At 40.9% G+C, this 17,720-nt stretch overlaps 1 protein-coding gene and 1 long non-coding RNA gene across 4 annotated transcripts; one reads left to right on the forward strand and one right to left on the reverse strand.

Moving 5' to 3' along the window:
* Nucleotides 1–68: 68 nt before the first annotated feature.
* Nucleotides 69–17,460, forward strand: scaf11 (SR-related CTD-associated factor 11). Of its 3 annotated transcripts, XM_044107939.1 has the most exons (21): nt 69–159; nt 503–587; nt 720–801; nt 1,008–1,302; nt 1,401–1,550; nt 1,727–1,811; nt 2,038–2,049; nt 5,909–5,945; nt 6,098–6,243; nt 6,337–6,414; nt 7,872–7,951; nt 8,043–8,122; nt 8,202–8,239; nt 8,958–9,037; nt 9,126–9,251; nt 10,490–10,581; nt 10,856–13,369; nt 15,183–15,523; nt 15,612–15,785; nt 15,869–15,988; nt 16,461–17,460. In XM_044107939.1, the coding sequence occupies exons 7-21, from the start codon at nt 2,047–2,049 to the stop codon at nt 16,554–16,556; spliced, it is 4,005 nt and encodes a 1,334-aa protein (XP_043963874.1). In that variant the 5' UTR covers nt 69–159; nt 503–587; nt 720–801; nt 1,008–1,302; nt 1,401–1,550; nt 1,727–1,811; nt 2,038–2,046; the 3' UTR covers nt 16,557–17,460. The 3 variants fall into 3 exon arrangements, with proteins under 3 accessions (XP_043963874.1, XP_043963873.1, XP_043963875.1); XM_044107938.1 differs by having other exon boundaries at nt 1,727–2,049; XM_044107940.1 differs by lacking the exons at nt 69–159; nt 503–587; nt 720–801; ... (2 more) ...; nt 1,727–1,811; nt 2,038–2,049 and adding an exon at nt 2,404–2,564.
* On the reverse strand, nt 119–2,505 carry LOC122826281. The gene is made up of 4 exons (XR_006369760.1): nt 2,372–2,505; nt 2,095–2,237; nt 448–532; nt 119–230 (listed from the first exon to the last, which is right to left on the reverse strand). It is a non-coding gene; the product is annotated as an uncharacterized LOC122826281 (long non-coding RNA).
* Nucleotides 17,461–17,720: the final 260 nt, after the last annotated feature.

Here is a 17,720-nt window from a genome sequence, read left to right on the forward strand (position 1 = left end):
GGTGCTCTCTAATATTGTAAATTGTTCTCACCTGTTCCTCCACTAATCCAGTCTCCCAGTTTTAATCTTTCAGGTTTTAGCTGCTCATCGCTGGATTCTTTCGTCGCTCTCCATGTGGCTCCTGTCCTCCTGGTTTCCTTCTTGTTTTTCATACTGCTGGTAAGTTTTCGCATTCTACATTCACGTGATACCTGCTTGCCTCCTGCTGGCGTGGGGGACCATCAGCTTTACTAAATGAAAATAGAAATAGAAATTTACAATTGGTAATTTAGAAAGCGTTCCTCCATATTGAGGAACCTTACTTACTTAGATTAAGTAAGGAACATTCGCCTGATCATATTTTGTATTGAGACCAAATTACAGCAATGGACCAATAAGAAAAGAGAAGACAGAAGAGAACATAGACAGAATTTATGATTGAGGGATTTAATTAAAAAATACCCAAACCTAGTCTGTGATCCAGGTTCAGACCTCAGATCTCTGATGTCTCTGATCATCCCAGGTTGGATCTCTTCAGCCTGTAAACCTCCACCTTCAGCGCCCCCAGTCAGATGGAGGAAGATAAGAGAACCCAGTTAACAAAAAAAGTAAGAGCATTTACTTTTACACAACAAAAAATGTTCAACATACAGGAGGTTGTTTCCTTCTTCTTGCTGTACTTTCTTCTCACTGACCCTTTTGTTTTGTCTGATTTTTATCATTGAGTCTTTTCATAACAGCCGGGCCCTGATGACAGAAGGAGGATCAGGAATAGAGCAGAGGACCTACTGCACCTACTGATGTCCTCACCATTTATAAATGGTGATTATGACTTGATCAGAAAGTCTGAATCAGTCATCTGTTATTTAGAATTATTTAGAAATTAAGGAATGTGTGTCTGATCATGTGTTGGTTCACTCGCATGACTCAAAACTACACTACTAACAGAACCCTCAAAGAAAACCCAGAACTGATTTCTGATCTTAGATTTAGACTTTGCAGATCATTAATGTCTCTGATCATCCCAGGTTGGATCTCCCGAGCCTGTTATCCTCCACCTTCAACACCACCAGTCAGGCGGAGGAAGATAAGAGAACTTAGTTGACAAAAAAGTAAGAAAACTTATTTTTATCCAGCTAACAATTTGAAATATGGATGAAGCGGCAGTCAAATTTCAAAACTGTTCTTTGTCCATGTACATTCTCTCTAACCCTGTTGTCTTTTCTACATCAACTCGTGTCACATGACTTGAGTTGAACAACAATGAAGGTAGAAGACTTCCTCCATCTGCTGATTGACTGGTTGTAACAGGTTGTGGAGAAGGTGAGGATATGATGATGACTTGATCAGAAGGTCTGATTCAATCATCTGTTTAGATAGCAATTAAGAAATGTTTATCTGATCATGTGTTGGTTCACTAGCATGACTGAAACAAGACAGCAGCGCTGGACCAATCAGGAGAGAGAAGACAGAAAATCCTGCAGAAATTCCAGAGATTTAATGAAGAAGAGTTTCCCGATGCAACAGGGGGGACACCTGAGAACGGGATAAAGAGACACAGATCATGTGAAGTAGGTCCTTCAATAACAAATCAAGCATTGCCATAGAATCTTATGCTGAAAATTCACCTGTTCATGGGTCAGAAGTTGAATATTAAAGAATTTTAGAAACATTATAGAAAAACCAGAGCTGATTTTTGACCCCTAGTTCAGATTCTGCAGATCAATAATGTCTCTGATCATTCCAGGTTGGATCTTCCAAGTCTGTAAACCTCCACCTTCAACACCGTCAGTCAGGTGGAGGAAGATAAGAGAACCCAGTTGACAAAAAAAGTAAGAACATTTATATATTTCAACATAATTAAACATTTCAGGTATAGCTGCAGAAAGTTGAGCTGTAGAAACTGTTTCTATCTGCTGTCTATGTATATTTTCCTTTTCAACTCTGTTGTCTTTTCTCTTTATTTCATTTCCACATCAACTCATGTCACATGACTTGAGTGGACCAACAATTAAAGCAGAAGACCTACTCCACCTACTAATCTGCTGGTTGTAACAGATTGTGGAAATGGTGAGGACATGTTGATGATTTAATCAGAAAGTTTTCTTCAATCACCTGTTATTTAGACAGAAATGAAGGATGCGTGTCTGTTTTGTGTGATGATTCTCCAGCATTACTGAGATAAGACAACAGCATTGGACTGAGGAGACAGAAAATCCTGCTGAAAATCCAGAGATCCCAGGTTGGGTTTCCTCAGCCTGTAAATATTCAGATTTACAAATTATGAGACAATTTTAGCTCCACATTGAAGTGTCCCTTTCGTCCTATCTGCAGCCTGAGTTTTCGTAAACGAAACCAAATGCATAAATCCACATTGTGCTGTAATGCTCACCGCTTCCAATAGGGGGTGCCAGAAGCGCAACTTTTGCAGCCAGACTGCAAGACATGTGGCTGAGACTTTCTGAAATCTATACCTCATTTTTCGCTAAAAATACTTCCCGGATATCTTCATTTGGCCGAACAAAACAGCAAGGACTTAGACGCTAAAAACACAGCGTAGAATTTACCCTCAGCTCTGTTCAAAGGTGAGTAGCGATCATTTACATTAGCTAACCGAAGCTAGCTGCTTGGGAGCTACAGGCGACGTAAGCAGGTGCTGTTGTTCAAATCCGCTAGCTTTTAGCTGTCTCCTAGCCAGCTAGCTAGCTCCTGACCTTCATTGCAGTCGTTGTGGCTAATAATAAACAGTATTCAGGCGCTCAGGTCGCTGCACTAATAACACGGAAATAGCTTCCAGAAGTCTTTGGTTGTAGCTAACTGTAGTTGTCCTGCTATCCAATAACAACGATGTTGTTACCGTCGTGTTGGCACAAGTTGGTGCTAATTTAGTATCTCCAGACTGGAGGCCGTGCTCACCAAAACAGCTTTTAAAAATATAAACTGCAAACCTATATCACATGCTGGATCCCATTTTATACATTTAGGTTTAGTTAAACGTTTGGAGTTTGGTCAGAGATTCACCAGTTAGTCGGTTGTTATTAATGGCCTCTGATTAACTAAGTTGGGTTGACAGTTGAAAAACAAAGCTCAGCAGTGGTGTTGACATGTTATCAGCGGAGTGGAGGAGAATGTCTTTAGGCCAGAGCATCAGACTGAGTCAGTGTGACCTTAAATGGTTCACTTGGATAGATTTTTATATTAAAATATTATATGAAAAACTAATCTGATTCAATCCCCAGAAGCAAGATGAGGGAGTTTACTCGCTCGGTGGCTCATTAACATTGGCTACTGATAGGCTTGTTTACGATGACTCAGACATAGTCAAGTCTGAACTCTCCAAAGAAAACTTGGAGTTGATTTGATCTTAAATATAAGCAATTGGTGTCCGTGTTTCAACACAAGGTGAGTGACGGAATCAAAGCCTAAAATTATTTCACTTTCATTTTGATTCAACAGCACCCTCTAATCTTCAAATGTTGGTCCAACTTAACCTTTGATAATCAACTGTTTTTACGACCAAGGGATCCACTGGAACCTGACTATATCAACATGGTGGATGAATCAGAAATAACCAGCGACTACAAAATAGCAGTGTCAGCAATTCATTCCTCGTTTATTCCTCAGACACCTCTTTAAAACTCTAGATATAACAAAATAGATTACATTTCATTGTCCTTGACACAAATACTATTTCCACCACACCCTTAAATATTTCTCAGTTTTTGCTATTTTATCTCACTTAAATGTTTCAAACTAACAAATGAACTTTTGTAAGAGATTAAAAAAAAAAACCCAGAGTAAATACTAAATATGGTTTTTCAAATAATGTTATGAATCTAGAGGATAAAAAGATATAAAGTAATCATTCGCTAAAGCCAACAACTGTTGTGCCAGTTTTTAACTGGCATCAAGCATTTGATCAAGTAGTTGATCTTTGTTGTAGAGGATTGTTGTTCTAAATTTGAGCAGCTTTTTTTTTCATGACACATGTGTTTGTGTCAAGGACAATGAAATGTGTTTTTCATGCCAGACTTAAATCTGGCTGATTTAAGCCAGACTTTGATTAGGCCACTGGTTTTCGAACTGTCCGGAGGTGAAAATGGCTTTGAGTATTTTCCCAGAGTATTGTGGCAAACTTATTATAAAGACGGTTTTCAACACCACCAGAAAATGTTTTTTAAGGCTTGGTGTTCTTTCCGATAAACAGAACATTATGACCAATTACAATTTCATCCTATTTTCATTGAGATAAAACCTGTTGGCAGTGGTCAGTTCAGTTCCATATTTAATTTTCTTTCGGTGATAATTAGTCATCAAGGTAGGGTCCCACTGGTTCTGAGGAGTTTCTGTGCAGATTGTTAGCTTCAGGCTGAATACGTTTGCTCTCATTATGTCTTATTTGCTACATTAGCTGTGTGACTTTTCACATTTCACAACTGATGTAGCGTCTATCCCTGGTTGTGTACCTGGGTCTGATCATACCCACAGTAGGACGGAATAAAACCCATCTTTGCTACGAGACAGTTGAAGCAAGAGGATTAAACTATTACTAAACTGCAAATGGTTAAAAAGCTAGCGATAGCTTATCCTGTCCGACTTATTTACCGACATCTTTGGCCTTTTCCTGTTCTTTTGCCTCGTTGGCAAAATACTTTGGAGAAATGCTGGAGCAATGCTTTTGTCTTTCAGCCCAAAGAAGGTTGAACGGCTCTTTCTCCAGGTCTGCTGGTAATGTTGCTGGTGTTTGAGCCGTGATTGTTCCCACGAGCCTCTGCAGGAAGATGAAAATGTCTGTTTGTCAAAGATCAGTGTTTGTATTGATCTTTGACACAAATGAGAATCTTTGACAACCCTAGTTTGTAACACTTCCCAGACTGACAATATAACTGACTTTGATTCTCTTGTCATCTTACTAAATGTCTTTATCTACAGGCAGGATGTGTTGCGTTTTGAGATGTGTTGTCACACTTCGTGTTGTCAGACAAATTCTTTTTCAGTAATTTCTTGACTCTGCAGGTCTGGGAGTCAGTGTGCCTGGATGTTGCTGGTTATACTGGTGTCAGTTGCAGAAAAATGGACAGTTGGTTTACAATTGAACAAGTGGTGAATTTTATTTTCTCAGTACATGAAATCATCATTTGAAAACTGCTTACTAAAATGGAAGTCTGGCAGTCTATACAGGTGCAAACACTTTTTTTTAAATACTGTATAAATAGAACATGTTCTGAATAGGTTAAGGTCATAAATTCACATGATTAAAGAAACTCTTGGTAAATGGTTGCAAAATGCTGGTTAGTGTTATAAAAAATGCTAAAAAGTAAAGATTATATGGCTTTTATTTCATGTGTTTAAGTGCATATGTATCTATTATAATGTTTCACTCAGGATGTTCAGTGTTGACAGGCAACAGTTTTAATTTTTATTAATATTATAGCTTTTTGATATCTTGCTATTTAGAGATCAACAAAAGTATAACAACCTGGATTTCTTAAACAGTCAGGCTAGTTTCTCGGGTAGCTAGCCTGCAGCCGCTGCTTTACGCATGGAAGTTTCTGCCATTTTAAAATATTATCCTTTATGAGACTGCGTGGTTTTTCAAACCATGCGTTGTTGACCTTTTTTAGCCAGCTAACTGCCAGTGCTATGCTAAATGTTTTAGTCTATTTCAGGCAGTTCAAATATTCCCGTCTCAGCAGGATTATTGATCTGCTTCCGTGAGTTATTAAATAGACATGAAACACACCTTACGTCACCTAGGCCTGACTTTAAAAGCTTGAATTGTTGTTTTACTGGTAAAGACGAATCGCACAACTAACTCCTGTTAAACCGAGCTGGAACCATGGAGAGCAGTGGAAGTTGTCAATATTGTTTGATGGATTTCCAGCTGGGACAGTTCTAATCTTTATCTTTCTGTCGTTGTCATGATCAGGACCATCCAGGGCCGGACATGACTGGAGCTGGAAGTGGTGAGATGTTTGGGTCTTTTTAAAAAAACATATATATATATATATATAAAGTCCTTGAAGTGGATTGTTGTTATTTTTTCAAGTAATCTGCCTTGATGTCAATTGTGCTTAAGTGATCCTTTGTTTAGCAATCTATTTTGTTGTGTGTTCAGGGGGCCAGGGCGCGTCAGATGGGGCCGACGGCGAGGAGCCAGAGAAGTGTCCGGTCTGCCTGGGCGCGCTGGCCGGAGGGGAGCTCGCCATGCCGGACAGCTGCTGCCATGTTTTCTGCCTCAGATGCCTCCTCACATGGGCACAGGTGACACTTGTGAAAACTAAAACACATTTTGAAAATTTTCTCTGTTTGAATCAGTTAGAAAAATTTCAAGTGTTTTTTGCGCTTCCATGGCAGATGTCTTCCTCGTGCCCTGTGGACAGAAGACCATTCACTAATGTTTACAGATGGGACGGCCACCTCGGCCTCGTGCAGGTCAGTAAACTCTTAACTGCAGCGCTTTCTGGTAACTTCATAACGTTGTTATGAAACTGAGAGCTAGTTTCTGTTTGACCTGAGCAGATCAATGTCTGATGTGATTCAGACAATATTTGTAGAGGTTGGAACAAAAAGCCAGATGGTTTTGATGCGATGTCGACCTTCTTTGGATCTGAACTGGATTTGTTGCTTTTTGAGGTTTTTTGACCTCCTTTATGTTGTCAGAGGTTTTATTGAAGAGGTTTCTTAATACGACAGGTCAGGCAGTAGTAAGTTAAAGTGAACTAAACAATCTGGTTAATCAGTTATACAGTCAGGTATCATAAATCATTCTGGTTCTGTACATCACCACAATGAATTTTAAATGAAGCAACTTCGATACAGTTGAAGTGAAAACTTTCAGCTTTAATTCAGTGGGTTGAACTCAGAGATTGAATTAAGCTTCAAGGGCCCAAAACTAATTGAGCAAATTCAAAACATTAAATAATGTTTATTTAAAATTCTAGCCAGGTAAGAACCAGCCCATTGTTTTACGCTTTGCTTTGTCCAGAGGGTCTGGAGTGTCGGCTATTGAGAAACGATTACTTCCCAGAGGCGTGGACTCCATTGAAGTTTAAAACTGTACCCAATTGCTGACATTTGGTCGTATTGGATGACATCACCCAATACGAAGAGAGAAGTGCTGAGCTGAACGAGTCGGCTGTTAAAGGCGTGGCCGACACGGACTGAACAGCTTCGCTCGCCTCCTCTGCTACAAACACACTACAGTTCAAAAACAGAAACAGAAAATCAACATCAAATTCTAATTCTCCTACTGTTAGCTGATTGGTTTGAAATTCCACCGGAGAAATCCACTTCAATGAGAGAAATCCCAAACAGTGCACTGAGGGGAACTGAAAATCGAGTGGAATTGCATAGGAAGACGACCAGGCTAGTGAATTTCTAATACTTGGTTGAAAAAAAACCTTTGCTTTTTGACTTTTACATGACTGTCTGAACAGCCCAAGTGCAATCTTTTCACTCTCCCAAACATTCAGATTTGTGCCCCTTCCACATGTGAAAGTACATCAGATATGTATTTGATAGTTTTCAAGGCACAGTCTGAACAGCCTCAGTCATGCATTATAATCCTGCCAAGCCTTTAATTTAGTGGCTTTAAGTTTGTGGGTCTTTCTGTCCCCAGTTTAGTCTTCAACAAGTGAAATGCTCATTGTGGTTCAAATCAGCTGACTTGGCAATTAAAGAATATACCTCTTCTTTGTGTTAATGAACACTATATGTTTTGAGCCATTATCCATCTGTATTCCTTCCCTTGAATAAATATAAACATAATTTTAAAATGTTTTGTTTTCACCCTGCTTATCTTTGATTATAAAAATGGAAACAAAAGAACTCATTGGTAAGGTAGCAAATCTATTTTTCGATGCATGGAAATGTCTTTTTTTGTTTTTTAGATTCCTGTAAGGAGACAAACAACTCAAATAGAATCTGATATTTGCTGCTGTCGAAAACCTGAACAGAAAGTCTGTCTCAAGTGAGTTCTCCTGACACATTCTGGTGTTTGACTAAAGAACGATCAGTTTCTCTTTAAACTCAAATGGTATTCATTTTTCTTGTTCATACAGAAACAAGCCTGGCAGGACATTACGGCAGCAGAAAATGGAGAGGAAATCTGATGTCAAAACAAGAGGGCTCGTGCGGAAGTGTATGTTTTTGCTTTTTTTCTTCCACAAATGTGCCTTGACCGTCTTTATAATATCTGATTTATCAATATCTCTTTTTAGGTAACGTCGAGGAGCCATCTTCTCTGAACAGAAAAAAGGTGCACTTCTTCATCCATTTCTACTGGAAACACATTTCTGCTGTTGTGGTTCGAAACTTAAAAGGACTCATTTAAATCCAAACAATCTGAAATTTTGATTATTATTAATGGGTGAAAATGCTTAGTCCAGTAGAGTCGAATAACTGGGAAGATTGGAAATTCTCCATCTGACAAACCGTAATATTATTTTCAGTCACTCCCTGGCTTTGAGGCACAAATGAAGGAGGGGTTTTGTGATAAACTTGAGCTTGGTGTGATTTACAGCAAACTGAATCACACCATTAATTGTCAATAATAAAAGACGGATGGTGTGAGGTTAAGACTCACACGGATTCTACACACGGATCTTATCCTGAGAATATTTCAAATTATTAAACTACTAACAAGTAACTCTGCTACACAAATATGTCGCACAGAAATATTAATTAAAAACCGTTTTTGGTCTACTTGTCATTTTGAACACAATTGTATCCGAGTCTCAACCTCGTCTGTGACCTACCCCAGCAATCACAGTCCTGGATTATCCAATCAATATTAGCGACTGGCGTTGTGTGGAGCATCTGTTGCTTCTGAGCATTGCCTGTCTTGCTCTTGGCTTATCCCACTGCTGGCTAAAACAAAATCCAATTTCTCGTTGGTCTTCCAGAGCTTCCTTTACTCTTGTTCCAGTTTTAGCATCTTTGTTTGATGTCGTCTGTGTTCCATTTGTCTTATCCAGGTGAGTGGAGAGAGTGGAACAGAGTGCTGCATGTGGTCTCCGCCCCCCTGCGTCTCTGTAACGACAACAACACAGGACGTGTAAGTCTCACCGTTGGCTGTCAGCTTGTAGCTTTAGGATTGTATACGTATTAGCGTTTTTTGTTGTTGTTTTTTTCTTGTTCTGCAGTGTAGATCCTGTGTGGCTAGCCCAGCACCTAGCATACGACACTGGAATCACACAGTGCAAGCTGCAGGCGCAACGATGCCCTTGGCTCTCCTCTGCTGCTCCCATTCCTGCTGACGGACCCCCAAGGTAATGAAACTCCAGGCTACCCCTGCTGTGAGGAAGGTAGACCTACAGTGATTCAGTTGTTCCTTCAACACCCACTGGCCCTTCAGCTGCATTTGAAAGCTTCAGTGAAAGTTGTTTTTTTGTAGCTTAATGAATAAAACCAGCTGATGGTATTGTGATGTTTGACACTAAAGCACATTGCTCTAAAAAACACTAACACTAGTCCAGGGTTTCCGCGCAGTGGTTAAAGGTCAATTAAATGAGCTCAAACGGAGGCCAGTAAAAGGTAGTAAGAAGTAACTAAAGGTAGAAAATTTTTCATTATCCCTTCAAAATATTTTTAATTTTCCTTTGATTCTCACTTTTAGTTTGAGGTTTGTTTTACTAAAATCTGTAAAAAAAATTGGAACTACCATACTGGCAGGACCTGAGCTGTCACTGATAGACTCCAAGCTGCTGTACGCATCCGTTGTGTTGGGACCGCCTAGCGTGTTGAGACAAGCTAGCATTTTATCTTCCAGCAACTTAAGTAAATGAAATAACACCAACCGCACCGCCAATAACAGATTGCCATGTGAACATACTCCAAAGTGAAAATTCCACTGCAATTGTAGGAAAAGTGGTAGAACGTTTACGTACAAGTTTATCATTCATTATTAGCTGATACCATTTAGACACTTTTTGTGTTATTGTTTGCATCCAGAAATTTTGCAAAGGCAAAAAGACGATTATTTTCCTTGCCACCCGTAGGCGCGCTGCCGTAGACCTTTGCTGAAGTAGAAAAGATCAAAGGATGATTTTGCTTGACGTAAATGTCGACCGATCACCGATCTCCCAAAATTGGCTCGATTTTGTGTTAAAATATTGTAGAGGTAGTAAAAAAGGTAGTAAAATGTAGTAAATTCAACTCTGCGATTCCTGTATAAACCCTATAGTCTTAGAAAACATAACCTTTATGAAATATGTTTCTTAATTTGGTGATATGAATTGTGATTCTTATTTAACTGCACAAACTCTTTGTATCGTTTCATATTTTTAAATCTATTGATCTTTATCGATGCTCTCATGAAACAGTGGAGAAAATTGTAAAAAAAAATTAAAAATAAAAAAAGCAATACAGCACAGTCTTTTTTCAAGGTTTTCAGATAACTTAATTGGAATGTATTATGATTAATAAAATTTTTTTATCATGATTGGACATTTTTCACAATATGATAAATGGCCATTTTTAGGATTTACAGTTTTGTTGCATTGTGCAGGTGGCGTTTTCCAGGTTGGAACAGCTCATCTCCATTTGGTCTCATCTCATCTCCCTTCATCCCCAGTGCATCGTTTAGCTCTAGTAATTTTGGTGAGTAACATCTGATGTTTTGGAGATAATGAAGAGCTATTTAGAGTTATTTAGAAATCACAGAAATACAGATTTCTTTTTTTTAATTGTCAAACTGTCCCAGAAACAACATTTTTAAAGTCATAGTTGTTGCTACTATTCCAGTAAGTCTATTCCAGAGGCATGCAATCCTGTTCCTTGGGGGCAAAATGTAGATTCTAAAAAATTGCCCATTATTTACTGTGTCTGTTATGTACTGTCCAATAAGGATCAACTGTTGTGTTCTGTCTTGTAGTATTTCAGGGTGTTGTCTGTGCTGTCACGTGTCCTAAAGGAGGAGAGAAGCGGGGCAGCAGATCATCAACATCTAAACCACCCACCAAAGAGCCAGAGTCTCTCCCCTCCAGAAGATCTAGACGCAACACTAAAAGTCAGGAAGAGACTCCGTCAGACTCCAAATCCCCAGCACAAGGCAGTTTGTCAGACTCCGATTCATCCGCCGGCCAGTCCTCCAAGCTGAGCAAACCTTCTCCAGCGCCAACAAAGAGGAAAGGGAAACGGGTGATAAACAGAAAGGCCAGTGGCAAACGGAAAGCCACAAGAAAAAACAGTAGTCCAGCCGTAAGTGAGGAAGAGGAGGATGGAGATGACAACATTGAGAAGGAAGAACAAGAGAATGCAACTATAGAAGACATAGATATGAACAACTCTGACCAGCTGCAAACTGCTGAAAAAAGCCTCAAAGAAGAGTCGAATGGATGCAACTCTGCTGATGAGCAAGTAGACATAAGCTCTGCGAATGGTGTTAAGCAAAACAAAGAGGTGACGCAAGAAGAATCTTGTGAAAAGCAACAAGAAGAGAGAGATGGAGAAGAAAAAAATGACTTATCCTGTTTTATGGACTCAACTCAGAACAGTCCTGTTTCGACCTATGAGGAAAGCCACAGCCAAAAAGATGAGCCCGTCAGCCCTGTTTCCAGCGCAGATAGAGAGTTTGATGAAAGGACTTTGCAATCTCCCCCTGACTCTCAAATGACCCCGGTGGAAGACCAAGTGTCTCTTCAGAGTGATGAGAACACAGACCTGGATGATAAGATGGAAGTCTGTGAATCACTAGAGGCATCCATACCAGAAGAATCTTCTAATGAATCAAAGGAGGAAATATGCAGGGATTTGAAAGAGTCCGATTGCCCTGCTGACAGAGAATTTGACAAAAACATAGCCGATGAAGATGCAAACACATCTGAGGACAGTATTGGAATGCCTGAATTACAGGAGCATTCAGAAGTCCCGAGTTCTGTAGAACAGGCAAAGGAAGATCCTACACCCATTGAAGACATTGTGGCCAAAGAGGAAGTCTCTACCATCCAAGAGGAGGGCATCATGAAGGAGGGCTCTGGCACCCTTGAGGAGGCCATAACCAAGGAAAACTCTACGGTCATAGAGAAAACCATAGTGGAGAAAGACTCTACAACTCAAGAGGGGGCTTTAACAAAAGAGGACTTTGTGGCCCAAGAGGAGGGCACAACCAAGGAGAAATCTCCGTTGAAAGAGGAAGCCATAACAAAAGAGAATGATTCACCAAAGAATGATGTCAAGTCCAACAGTGACTCCACGCAGAGTTATGATTGCACAAATAAGGATGACATAAATGTTGTCCCTATGGACTGCAGCTCACCCACAAGTGAGCCTGGGAGCAGTTCCCTTCAGGAACTTGCGAGTGACAAGGATTACAATACTGACATAGTAACTCCTTCTACTGCTCCTGAAACCCAAGTCAACAAAAATGCCAGTTCCAAGGCACAAAGGGAGAGAGAAAGGAGCCAAGAGAGGAAGAATGGCAAGCAGCGGCGCTCTCGCTTCCACTCGCCATCCTCCAAATGGTCGCCTCGGAGAGAGTCAAGGAGGGAATCATCAAGACGCTCACGGTCAAGAGAACGTGATGACATGTCCTCGAGTCGATCGTCCCGCGCTCGCAGCAGAGACAGAGACAGGGAGCGGGACGGAGAGCGAGACTATTTCAGGAGGGACCGCAGCCGTGAAAGGAGGCGAAGACGATCCAGGAGTCGGTCTCGATCAAGGTCTAGGTCTCGGTCCAGATCTCGGTCAAGATCTCGATCAAGAACAAGGTCTTACAGGCGAGGGACTAGCCCCGAACGGGCAACATCTAGAGAGCAGTCTCCCCAGAGGAAGGAGCGTAGAGGAGGCTGGAAGTCTGGGCATGAGGGTCGAAGATATCAAGGAGGGTCTGGCCGCTTTGAAAATGGTGTGTCTCTAGAAAGCTCTCAGGACAGACAGACTTGGTCTGAGAATCCTGACTGGGTCACTGAAAAGACTCGGGGTGAGGGCGAAGACAAGAGCCGCGACTCAGGGTTCAGCAGTGGTTCAAAGTGGGAAGATCAGCGAAGGGGCGGCGGAAACGAGGGAGAATCACGTGGACGGGGAGGTCGTGGAGGTTTTGATCGTAGTCGAGGCACAGGACGGGGCAGTGGCAACCGCAGCTTCTACAGCCAACAGGATGAAACGCCCGACACGCGCTGGCAGCCAAGAAACAATTTCTCAGGTACAGGCAACAATTCAGGGAACGACTCTTACAGCCGCTACAATGAAAACCGGGGCGGCAGTCGAAAGAAGGAGCTGGAGCCAGGAGACTCCATGATCGACCGGTCGGGATGGTCTTCAGCATCCAGCTGGGCTGTGAGGAGGACGCTGCCTGCAGATGTGCAGGATTATTACTCCAAGAGGGAGAGAGGAGGAGCCGGCACCTGGAACCGACAAGAGGAGGAGCAGCAGGCACCAGCACCACCAGGTTATTTCTAGACTTTTAGCTCCATACTTGAAAAAGCACTTTCTTCTACACTGTGTGCACAATTATTAGGCTTATTTTTATTAATGACCCCCGAAATCATTTAGTATTTGTGTGGTCAAGGCCCAAATTAACTCAGCAATTTAAAAAGTTCTGCACCCCTCAAAGATATTTTTGGTCATTTTTGACTCTTAAGTGTCAGCTAAATCTCTCTTATTGTTCATTTTGCCTAAAGGACAAAAGTTGCCCAGTAATTACACACACCTTGATATTGAGTGTTGACCTCCTTAGGCCACACCCCTCCATCATTACAAAGATACATACCACCTGCTTCACTTAAATCCATAAAGCATTCAAGTCTATCCAGCCTGGAGTCGGAAAATATGCCAAAAAAATATTCACCGTCCTAATAATTGCGCACACTGCATATTATATAATATATTTGAAACTTTAGTTATATAAATTCCAAGCTGAGACAATGTTCTACCATGACAAGGAGTGAAGGTAGGAATCATATAACGGGGATTTACTGTGGAGCATAAAAGAGATTTCAATCAGATTTCTTTCATAATTTATGAAATAAAACTCGTATAGATTTGTTGCACATTGAAGTATTTCAAAACTTTATTTCTTGTCATATTTTAGTTTATTGCTAACAGATAGTAGAAACCTGAAATTTAGTGTCAAACAATTAGAACTTGCTTATATACAGAACTCTCCTTGTTTATGTTGTCCATGATAGTCTTCTGGAATCTGTCCAATCAGCTGTTAGTTTTTCCATTACTGTGTCTCTGACCCACAGAGAAACCATTTTGATGCTCAGGAAATCTTAGCAGGTGTTTTGAGTAAATTAGCTGATTAGGAAGTAAAACAAGTTTCTGTTGTTGAACTTTTTTCTTCACAATATTCAAACATTCTGAGACACTAGATTTTGGGTTTTCATTCATTATAAGCCAAGGTCATCAAAATGACAAAAAAAAAATGTTGAAATATTTCACTGTGTGCAATAAAATCTCTATATGGGTTTAACTTTCTGACATTAGAGACTAAAATGTTGAACTTTTTCACAATACCCAAATGTTTTCAGATGTTTCCATGTTACTCTAGTCTTAAACTTCCAGCAGCAGCTCGGTGTTGTGATTGCCAGTGCTGAGATTTGGCTGAGTTGCTTGGCAACTAGGGGAGATTAAAAAAAAAAAAGTCAGTTCAAAGATTTTGATGCAAACGTGTTTGAAGAATTAATTTCTTTTAATATTAATTGTAGCTGAATATCGGATTATATTGACTAACTTGTGACAGAAAATTACTAGGGTTCCTCTGCAGTCTGGAAGGGCTTTCTTTTCTCTTTTTCTCTTTTACTCTTTCATTTATTTATTATTTCCTTAATTTTGTTTCTTTATTTTTCTTGTTTATTCTCCTTTTCCTTTCTCATTCTTTCTTTTATTTGTTCTCTCTTCTCCTTCTTTTGTTTGTCGTATTTATTCTTTCCTCCTTTGCTTTTTTTCTCATTCTTTTCCTTCAAATTTCTTTCCTTCTTTCTACTTTGTTTCCTTCCTTTGCCATTAATTTTTTCCTTGTTTATGTCCTTGTGTCCTTACTACCTGCCTTCCTATCCTCCATTTCTTCCTTTTAATTTGTTCTTTTGCTTCCTCCCTTGCCCTAATAAATAATTCATAGAATGAATTCATAGTGAACTCTGCTTTTTTCTGTTTTAAAACAGACATAAGGACATGTCTAGTAATGTATATGAAATGTGTAGAAACTGTAAAATATTTTGATTTATTCAAATTTGTTTCTCCCTGTTTTGTGCTTTTAGATCCATCAAAGGGTGACCCTACTCCTCCTAACCCCCAGGTTGTCCCTGGTAACGCACCGGTGGCTGTTTTGAGCGTCCTTCCTCCCCCTCCTCCTCCTCAGCTCGGCGTCCTCCACCACCCGTACCCACTGCAGCGCCCCCTGCCGGTGAGCCTGCAGCCTGCTGCCTCCTACCCCATACCCCCTCAGGTGCCCATCCACCTCCATCCTGCAGTGCCGCTGCTCCAGGTGCCCACAGTCACCGCCCAGGGCCTCCCTCCTCCCCCACCGCCGCCGCCGCCCATGCAGGCCGCCGGCCAGACTGTAGCAGTCGCAGCTCAGCCTGAGGGCCACACGGGTCAGGTATGGTAACCATGGAGATGGCAGCTAACTTCAAAATGCTGTAGCAAGTTATGTCTATCTGAATGACAAAAATTCCATACGACTCCAGATGATGAGCACAGTCGGCGGCTACAGCAAACCAGCCCTCCTCCCCACGCCTTCCAAAGTGGGTGTGGCCACAACGTCCCAGGTCCAGCCGGCTTCCAGCCAGGCGCTGCCGTCCTCCACCACACAGACCGGCCAGCACAGCAAGGCCCAGGCCGACAGCTCCAAAAAAGAGAAGGTACCCAGCAGGGCACTCTGAGCCAATACGATCGAGTTCAGCCTCCTGTTTGCTGATGGTGTCACTTCCTGTTTGTGCTGTAGAAACAACAGATCCAAGAGAAGGCTATAAACGAAGTGAAGACGGCGATCAAACCGTTTTATCAGAGGAAGGAAATCACAAAGGAGGAGTACAAGGAGATTGTCCGCAAAGCAGTAGAGAAGGTACACACACACACACACACACACACACACACACGTTTGTATTTCTAACCTTTTGGAACTTAACTAAGAACGCTTAACGAATGAAATGGTTGTGGGAGCATTTTTTTGTCTTTTCTTTTGTGGGGTGGGTGGGTGGGAGAGGGTTATGGGGACATGTTGGGGATCAAACGCAGTCGGATCCAAAATGGCATCTAACTTTAATCAAACGTGTTTATACAGTGTTTATTCAAACTCTTAATTTCATCGTCAGCTTTGTTTATGGGTATTTATTGTGAGCGCTAGTTCTGCCAATGGTTTCCTTGTTCCCTAAAGCCCTGTGTGACATCAGTGGGTTAATCAATATATCAACATGAATAAATACACTGTAAACCCCCTCGCTTCCCCCAAAAAACAACCTAAATATTAACATTTTTATTAGCTAGAATGAGATAATTGCAGGAAATCAAATCGGATACATTTTTTTCCTGCTCAGGTCTGCCACAGCAAGAGTGGAGAGGTGAACTCCAGCAAAGTGGCCAACCTGGTGAAGGCCTACGTGGACAAATACAAACACGCCCGCAAGAAATGAACTTGCAGGGAGCGCCAGTTTCCCCTCCCAGACCCGTTCTGCTGATCCGATCAAGTGCAATTTCCTCCTGCTGGAATCTGGCCTCCCGAGCCGAGCGACGGCGGGGAGCCAGCGTTTTCCTCCTTTTTTGATATATCTATCTACCTTTTATTGAATGAAGATTTGTTTTCTATAGATTTTCATATTTTGTTAGAAAATAATGACCTGATCATAAATTGTAATTGCAAGAGCCCTTTATTTTGCTTAGATCATGGGACTTTGGGGGAGCTGCTGTAGGCTGCAGAGATGACTAAAGATGTACTCTGAAGAGTGTGGAGGAGAGCATCCTAATTTCATAGCTTGAGTCAATATCATCAATGTTTCTTTAAAAAAAATTCTGTAATATTTCAACTGAAAGACATAAAAAAAAAAAACAGTGCTTTTGTCTTGAATAGTCTTTGTAACCCAATGAAAGGCCTACAATCTGAGGACTGATTGTAAACAGGGCTCTGATTGGATCCAAAGTCAGATGCCCAATCAGCAGCGAGTGTGTCTGGAAGTGTATGTGTAATTTCAGTGTGTGTGTGTGTACATGAGCTGTGCAAATTGTCTGGAAAGTAGTGAAATAAACTAGATGCTCCCTGCTGTGCTATGTGGATCAGAGGGTACTTGTTGTAATTGCAGCTCAGAGCCACAAGGTGGGGGTAGTGCTTCTGGATTTGTGGGAACTCTTAATGCTCATAAAAAACCTTTTGTAGGAAAAAAAGTTTGTTAAATTGTCTGAATGGAAACCAGATTGTTGGGCAGCGATGATAAAATGTGCAGAGGGGATTCAATATAACATGTTTAATTAGATCCTCATCATTTAAACTTGGATCTTTTCTCCTCGAAGGCTAAAGATCTAAATAAAGTTGATTTCACTTTATTTCTCTGCCTTGTGTGTTGCGCTGGCTTCAATAAAAACATTCTTAAATAAATTAGCAGAAGTGCAGTAAATGATCAAAAAGGTAATTAAAGAAGTTGTGTCATCTGAGACCAAGTCAAGATTGTTCCTATAGGAAAATGTTATCTAATCAATATCCAATACATGTTCAAAGGTTTAGTGATGTGAACATTTTATGCACAAATGTTTGTTACCTTAGTTAAAGAAAAACATCAAACTGATCATAGTTTGCTCAGTTCATG

This window comes from Gambusia affinis, linkage group LG23 (genome assembly GCF_019740435.1).
Source record: "Gambusia affinis linkage group LG23, SWU_Gaff_1.0, whole genome shotgun sequence".
In the NCBI taxonomy this organism is placed as follows: domain Eukaryota; kingdom Metazoa; phylum Chordata; class Actinopteri; order Cyprinodontiformes; family Poeciliidae; genus Gambusia; species Gambusia affinis.